The sequence below is a fragment of the Egretta garzetta genome, unplaced genomic scaffold, assembly GCF_000687185.1.
Source record: "Egretta garzetta isolate BGI_Z169 unplaced genomic scaffold, ASM68718v1 scaffold840, whole genome shotgun sequence".
Classification (NCBI taxonomy): Eukaryota; Metazoa; Chordata; class Aves; order Pelecaniformes; family Ardeidae; genus Egretta; species Egretta garzetta.
In genome coordinates, this window is record NW_009258262.1 from 242,042 (window position 1) to 250,227 (window position 8,186).

Here is an 8,186-nt window from a genome sequence, read left to right on the forward strand (position 1 = left end):
CCCAGCTTTTCCCCACCAACACTTTTAATGTAAGTTTCTAAATAACACTTCAAAACTTGACATCTTTGAAAAAGTGTTCCATTACCTAGTTGTGTGTTGCAAGGTTTCTCATGCCAGCAGGATTTAATGTGCTCTCTTGCTGTGGCTCTGGAAAATTTTACTTCAGGAAAGCATTGTTCTGTTCTCCACCAGCTTAGTACCGCTTTTTGTCTCTCTTTAAGCATATTGAAAATATATTCAAGAATGGAATAGAACTGTCCAGGGTCCGAGATACGCTAGCAGTTTAGAACTGCATTTTATATACTTGATGTAGACAATTTTGATGTAGTGATAAGATTTCACGCTAGTTCCATAACTGGCTGATGTCATGAACATCATGTCTTAATTTTGTTTATCCTGGTGAGTGGTGGTGTTAATGGTTGCAGCTTTTGTAAAACAGAACAAGTCTGTTGAACTTCTTGGGTGTTTTTTTTTTTTTTCTTCCCATGGAAGTAATTCACTAATGTTTTTCAGTCACATATGTTTTCTAATATCCATAATAGCGAAAATACTTTATAGGAAAGGAGAGCTCAGTAACCAGTCTAAAGCAGAGTAATTATTTTCTAGGGAGGACAGTCAGTAAATTCATTGTTTACCTGTGTAATGTTGATATACTAATTGTGTACGTATCAAATCTTGAAGCTGATAGATTTTCAAATTTAGGACCAAAATGTAGAAGAGTTCTTGCTTTGGCCTGGCTTAGCATAGTGACCCTACTAGTCATGAGGGATTTTCAGACCTAATCCCAGCCCTGATAGCATCTTGCTGTGTACCTTGTCCTTCTATAACTTTTTTTTTCCTCCAGTTTTCATAATGCCTTAAACTGAACTTGCTTTTCTTGAACATTCTCTTGCTTTCTTTCCATATTCGCTTTGTTCAGCTTTACCACCTTCTTCAAAGGTTATGTCTGTATACTATGTCCCTTTAGTTACCTGGGCAAGAAACCAAGAGAGTTGATGTGGCAGCTGTGTTTCCTAGAATATCTTAGAATTGGCTGGCTTTACACATGGAAATAGCACTAGTAAAAGTCCCTAGAGAGTGTGTCAAAATTTAATTATAGACCTGGGAAATAAGGGACGAAAACTATTGTTATGGATAGGAGAAAATGCCCATGTGTACCTTAGGTATATATCTCCATCTGCTGGCAATTGACACTGGCATTGTTATTTAAAAGGAAAGCACATTTGAGTCAGTGACACTTCATTGGGATGTAAAATGTTCAATAGTTTCCTTCTAGATATTGAATAGACATGGCTGGTGTGTATGCCTGACACTGATATTTGTAGCAATTACTACATGATAAAAATGCAGCCTTGCTTTAGTACCTATAAACGGTGTACTTCTCTGGTTCTTACCATTTATAACTTCATGTTATTTTGAACAAAGGCAGCTTTTTCTTTTATTTAGTATACTGTGTTGTTTCGCTGTTTCTTTGGGTTCGGGGTGCATTTGGAAAGATGCTAACGCATGATTAAACTAGAGATTTAACTTTCTTATTGAGAGCTGCTATTAGACTGGCTTTCAAATCAATAAATGTAAATAGGTGTGTAGTCAGTGTTACAATTTAAAACTTGAAGGTTAAGACAAATCCTTTTCCTGTCCTTTATGTTTAGATTAGAGAGACTTTTATTTCTTTGGAGCAAAATGGGCAAATAGGATTTAGAGTATTATTAGAATCATTATATCACTGTCGTTGGTCCTGGGGTTGCCAGGCCTTTTCTGATTATCAGATGCAACAAATGACGTCCAATTTTATTGACCAGTTTGGCTTCAACGATGAGAAGTTTGCTGATCAAGATGACATCGGCAAGTGAGTATAACACTATACTGACTTTGACTATGGTCTCAGGAGTTTCCTTTCTTCTTGTGTATTTGGCTGTGGTTTTGCTGATGATAAATACAGGCCTTCAGTGATGTGAGGCAGTTGCCAATCAGTCCTGTCTTTTTGTACCATCTGTGTGCATTGAGAGAAACCTCCCTGAACAGTTTACAGAGGAAAGCAACAGTTTGTCTTCCATTTCTAATGCCCTGGTTCTGCCAACATGAGAACACAGTGCTTGTGAATAAGTAACTGAATTGTAATTCTGCTTTTGAAAGCTATGTATGTCCAATAACACGGCATTGTTGGGGGCACTTTCACTTTCTCTGTGCCTCAAAGCAATTTGCCTTCCACCCTCCCCTCCCCCCTGCCCACCCCCACTGAATCTATGTACCAGACCAGATGAATAGCTCTACTTTTAAATTTTCCTGGAACAGATGACAGGAACAACATAACATGTCTGTGAGCATACATTTCTGTACGGGACAGTAAGGAAGGGCATCATAAATCTACCTTTGTTTTCAAGGTCAAGGCAGTTAAAACTCATTTCTACAAATAGGGTAAGTGATGAGGAAATGAGAACAATCTTGGTCAGGTTAAAAAAAAAAAAACAACAACAAACACAACAAGAACGCCCCACACACAAACTGTTCTCTTTTTCTTTAGTTTAAGTAAACTGATGCCATAATGGGAAAGGGGAAGAATGGGGGTTCTTGCTGAAAATTGAGTCGATCTTGATTTTTGTAGGAATTCATGGCTTGGGATGCAAGAACATGCAGATAAGAGTAAAAAATATAGCTTGAAGTTGGTTTCTAGAAGGACGAAATACAATAAAATGTCTCACTGTTGTTTTGTAAGGCAAGTTTTTAGTAAGTGGTGGTTGACTGAAGCTTGCACATGCCATCTAAAAAGCATCGCTGCCTTTTTACACCACATAATCTGCTGAGATTATAGATTAAGATATGATGGGAGAGGAGGCAACTCAGGATACTCTTTAACCTTGTTAGAAGCAGGTGGATTTTGGCAAGGATAGGTCATACCTTTGGCATTGTATGGTCTTTGTGAATACCAAGATGACTACTTGTGTAAGCAGATCTCTTGAGACTTGTGGTACCCATAAAGTTACTTTAAAGTAACTTGTGCAAGAATCAATTACAACTTAAATTACCTGCTTACTGTTGTACAGTAATTCACATGGTGACTTGCACGGTAATTCAGTCATACTTAAAACTTCTGTTCCTCTAGACCACTTACCTTGTTCCCTGCTTTGTAATGCAGTGAGGACTAGAGGAAGAGTAGTACGTGCTCTGCTTAATGCACTGCTACATGTGGCTAGAGAAAGAATATATTAACTCTTCTGAAATTCTGGTAGTATTTCCCATCTTTCCCTCCATTTCTTTTTGCTTCCCCGTGACATTTGGTTGCCTAATGCTATTTTTAGTCCAAGACATGCGAAACTGCTCAATAGCTTAATATGTGAAGATGTGTAAAGCCTAATATTTAGTGTTCAGTTTGGAAAAAAATCTGCATTGATTGGTTTAAAAAAAAAAAGTTAATTTTTTTTCTTTAGGAAGCAGAGGTTAATATTACATTTTTCACATTAATTTACACTTTTGTAGAAGGTCCTTCTATAGAGTGCTGAAATCAGTTAGAAGGTATAAGAACTGCATATCTTGGCAGGATCAAAATCCTGCCCAGAAGCTGTATCATGGTAGACCATAGTCAGATTAGGCGTTCTTGAGGCCTACTTTTTTTTTCCAGTGCATAACAGTACAGTATTTGAGATTTGCGTATATCATTTCAGTTACGCTTGCCTAGGTTTGTTGCATCTTCACAGCTAACTGTAGGGTAGAGACGACATTGTTCTGCATTTTTGCTTAAAATATTTCACAGTTAGAAAAATCACATGAATGCCAGGCCTCCTCAATGTGGAACTTGACTGGTTTATGTTGGAAACTACTTTGTCTTTAATCTTGTATTTTTAGATTATTGGAAAATGTGAAACCTAAGAGAAATGCAATGTCTTCATGTCATAATACAACATCTTGCTTTATTGCATCTATCTGCTTTTTTTGTAGTGTTTCTTTTGATCGGGTCTCAGACATCAACTTTACCCTCAATACGAATGAAAGTGTAAGTATGTGTTCCTGTACTGTCAGAAAAATTACTGTCTTTTAGACTTCAGAGGTTTGGTGGTGGTTGTTATATTTACTCCTTTGACGTGTAATCTTTGGAAAATAACTACCCTACCTTGTTCCTGTACCTTAAGATTTTCTCATTGGAAGACACTATTGTTGTTCTTTGTGATCAGTATTAAACAGAATTGCTTTAATTTGTATGGCCAGGTTCAAGAACAGGCTTGTATTCTATTTGCATATATTGCACTCTTGTGTTTTATGGCTAGAAGCTATTTCAGTCTTCCAGTGAGATTGTGGTGACAGGAAAAAAGTAAGGACAGAGACTTTAACCCTAGATACTATTTGTAAATTGAGCTGAAATGAACCCCACTACAGAAAATAAAGCTGGAGTGCTTCGTGCTCTGGTTATCTGAAGAGCTCTTCAATGTCATTCCTGCATGCAGTTCTTAAACATGATGGAAATGCCTAGCTGTTCTTTGATGGTCCACTCAACTTGTTAGTAGCTGAGTAACACAAGCACCACTGAATATTTTCTTGACAAGCCTTAAGTTGTTCTGACATTCTGGTTTTCTGCTGCTTTTAGAGAAATGTTTGGTTTGTTTGTTTTTTTTTTTTTTTTCCCCCCCACTGGTTTAAGATTCTCTTACAAATAGTCGCATATTTCAGAAATGTTATTACTAATCATAAATATAGATTTTATACTTTTGCTGTATGTAGGGCAATATAGCCTTGTTTGAGGCGTGCTGTAAGGAGCGGATACAGCAGTTTGATGATGGTGGCTCTGATGAAGAAGACATTTGGGAAGAAAAACATATTGCATTTACACCAGAGTCACAGAGGCGTTCCAGGTGAGAAATGTGGTCTTCATCCAAACAGCAGTGAGCCCTCAATCCTGAACATGTCTTTTGCTTCAGGCTGACTGTTAGCACAGGCTGTCCATCATAACTAGCTATTTCCATGCTGTGGAGAAATGAGTAGAAGGATGGCTCTAGTGCCTGTCTTCTAGCCTTAATTTGAAGAAGATGGCAACAGCTGCCCTGCCTACTCAGCTCTTCCTGTACTTCAGCTTTTGTAGCTTGGGGTTTTTTTGTTGCTTATTCTTTCCCTCTGCTTTTAAACCTGCTCAGCCAATCTTGCCTTGGACAAGATAGTCCAGCTCCACGCCTCTGTAGATCTTGCTGTCCTTGTGTAGTTGCGGACAAAACTGCATAGGAAGCTGTATTGAGGGGAAGGTCCCAAAACTCTCAGGGCTTTGCAGCCTCTCTTCATACTTACTGAATTTTGTCCCAGGATAGTCTTGGCTTTTCTGGCCTTCTTGTGGCTTGAGTCACAAGCCCAATCTCTTCTTCCCTTCAAAATACCTTCTGTACAAAATAAATTATTTTGTCTGATAGTGTTGTGATTACTTAATGTGATGTGTTTCAGGACATCCTTACCTTCTCATGTTACCTGCTTTTTGTTAGTTGCACTCACCAGGAAGGGAGAGATGCCCATAGGGTTTAAAGTGTGTATGTAGTTAAAGAGGATGGACTGGAATACAGTTGGTGAGATTTTTAAGATAGATCTGTTAGACTTGTTGTCAGATTTGAAAATAAATCAACTTCTGTCTTGTTAGATTGGTGTTGAAGAGTTTTGTATTTCAGTGCTTCTGTTTAGTGCTAAGAGACCAAATAGGTCCAACAATCTCCGTACACATACCTGATTCCTTACTTTCCTTTTCTGCTCCCTTTTGCGTGGCAGGAGTAAAACCAATCTTTGTCTTTTATTTGCAAAATGAAAAACCTTATACCTTGGGTTTTTTGGGGGGAAGTGAGGGGAATACTAGCAGCTAACAAATTATACCTCCGTTAATCTATCCAAAATGATAGCTGTTGTAATTCTCTTTAGCCTCAAACTCTCCAATATTTCATTTTGGCCAGGGTCTGATACTAAATACAGAATGTAAACTATCTTTTTGTATTTTAAGTTCGGGCAGTACGGACAGTGAAGAAAGTACAGATTCTGAAGAAGAGGATGGAACAAAACAAGACTTGTTTGAATCGCACACCAGTACAGAGGACAAAATGGAAGTAGACTTAACTGAACGTATGTAGCTTTTCTCCCAGTTGCTTTGAGTTATATAGGAAAGCATTAGATTTAGCAGTCTTACTTTGTAGGAGTTTCCCTCATTTACTGTTTTTATTCCGACTGTCTTAAAGTAGTCTTTCCCACTGTAAAGACAGCTTGCAACAGAGCATGCAAATGTTGGGAAGTTTGAATTCCTTATGTGTCCTGAGTCAAGTCACTTAGTCTCTTTAAAATTCATGTTTCTGTTCTTCAAGAGGGAAAAATGGAGGAGGAATCAGAAAGAGAAGGATGAAATGTAATAATTTATACATCTTGAATGCCTACAAAACTAATAGGTTGTTAATCTCCAAACCTAAAATATGGCTATTTTTACTGGAAGCCTTTCAGATCAACTTTTCATCTAACAATGCTCTTTTAAAAGACTTCCTACAGAAGCCAAGTAAATTTGCTTTGGACTGGTTTCATGTGTGAATGAAAGTTGTGCATCAGTAGACTCCTCTGTGGAAACTTAATGTAATTGGTTTAAAAGTTTTCATGTTCAAGTCCCAGTAGACTAAACTGGCTTTAGTTAAACTGGCAATATCTATGGGTAGAAGTCCTCTGTTTATCTAGACTATAAGGAATTAAAATAGAAGGAAAAGTTAAGGGTTTTCTTTTCTTTTGTCAGATTGGTGTCGTTGGCATCTGTGTGTCAAACAAGTTTTGATCCATGTGGGTCTCCTCCCATATCTGCCTGGGCTGGAATTTCTAATTGCTAGTCAGAGCTTCCTTTTCAGCCTGTTTTTTTGTATGTAAGTGTTAATGAAAAACATGTTTCCCTTGGGTAGGTGAAGTATTTTGAATTGACCTATCCTAAATTAGATGCTGTTAATTCGCAGTTGTTCCAAAATTTAAAATCCCGATAAATATTTTAAGTTGTAAAAATCCTTAAACTTTTCTGAGGCTTAGCAGTTGCATTAGTGCATGAGAAATTATTTAGAAGACTGCCCATACCTAAGTTGAGATGCTTATCTTATGTGTTCAGGAAAATGTGCATAGGAAACTGAAAAAGGGATGAAACCTTTTAAGATTTTCTTTTTAATTACAGAAATTAATTTTGAAAATTGATAATAAATGTTGATGTTAGTTTAAAGTGGGATTATACTTGTGATCTAGTATGGTTTATTGGTTTTGTTCTTCAGATAAGCTATATCAATTTTTAGCAGAATACTCTGAGTTACTGTTTTTAAAATTCTGCCTTACTAGCAGAATTTTGCTTTTAGGGAATGCATTCATTTTACAACAGTATATAGAGGATTCTTCTGCATGTGCTTTAAAAAGTCTAGTTATGAATTTTGTTGCTCTTTTTGGAGTGTACTTACAAAGAATGTGTTAGGCATATGTGCACTCATGTTCTTTATTTAAATGTGTTCTTAATGAACTTGTTGATGGTTTTTCAGCACCAAACTGGTCAGCTAACTTTGATGTACCCATGGAGACTGCACATGGTGCCAATCTGGATTCTGTTGGGTCTGATGTATGGAGTACAGAAGAACCTATGCCAGCAAAAGAAACTGGCTGGGCTTCCTTTTCAGAGTTCACATCCTCTTTGAGGTAAGAATGTTAGTGACTCAGGGCAAGTTCTTCACTACTAAATGTAATGGCAGCTGCCGTTTGCTTTCCTTGGGGTGTCCCTCTCTACCCAAGCCTGTGTTGGTCATGTTCTGGTGGAATACAAGGTGCGTAGTGTCCGAAGGGCTCCATCTGTTATAGAATCATAGAATGTTTTGGGTTGGAAGGGACCCTAGAGGTCACCCAGCCCAACCCCCCTGCAGGAGCAGGGACACCGCTAACTAGATCGGGTTGCTCACAGCCCCGTCCAACCTGGCCTGGAATGTTCCCAGGGATGGGGCCTCCACTACCTCTCTGGGCAACCTGTTCCAGTGTTTCACCACTTCCTTATATCTAGTCTAAACCTACCCTGGTTTAGTTTAAAACCATCCCCCCTTGTCCTGTCACAGCTGGCCCTACTAAAAAGATTGTCCCCATCTTTCCTGTAGGCCCCCTTTGAGCCCTGAACGGCCGCACTCAGCTCTGCCCGCAGCCTTCTCTTCTCCAGGCTGAACAAGCCCAACTCTCCCAGC

At 38.4% G+C, this 8,186-nt stretch overlaps 1 protein-coding gene across 10 annotated transcripts in view; it reads left to right on the top strand.

Annotated features, from left to right (window-relative positions):
- The window catches only part of PPP6R3 (protein phosphatase 6 regulatory subunit 3), a 63,114-nt gene that overhangs the window by 42,122 nt on the left and 12,806 nt on the right, over positions 1 to 8,186 (top strand). For 7 of the 10 annotated variants that reach the window (XR_004842618.1, XR_004842662.1, XM_035899160.1 and 4 more), the window contains 5 exons: positions 1,752 to 1,849; positions 3,937 to 3,991; positions 4,714 to 4,844; positions 5,963 to 6,081; positions 7,503 to 7,656. Coding sequence is in view for 8 of the 10 variants with exons in the window: in XM_035899160.1 (XP_035755053.1) it covers positions 1,752 to 1,849; positions 3,937 to 3,991; positions 4,714 to 4,844; positions 5,963 to 6,081; positions 7,503 to 7,656 (557 nt within the window). In the remaining 2 variants the exon portion in view is untranslated. Of the gene's footprint in view, positions 1 to 1,751; positions 1,850 to 3,936; positions 3,992 to 4,713; positions 4,845 to 5,962; positions 6,082 to 6,730; positions 6,855 to 7,502; positions 7,657 to 8,186 lie in introns of those variants that run through there. The other 3 variants (XM_035899493.1, XM_035899012.1, XM_035899102.1) reach the window with 3 other exon arrangements.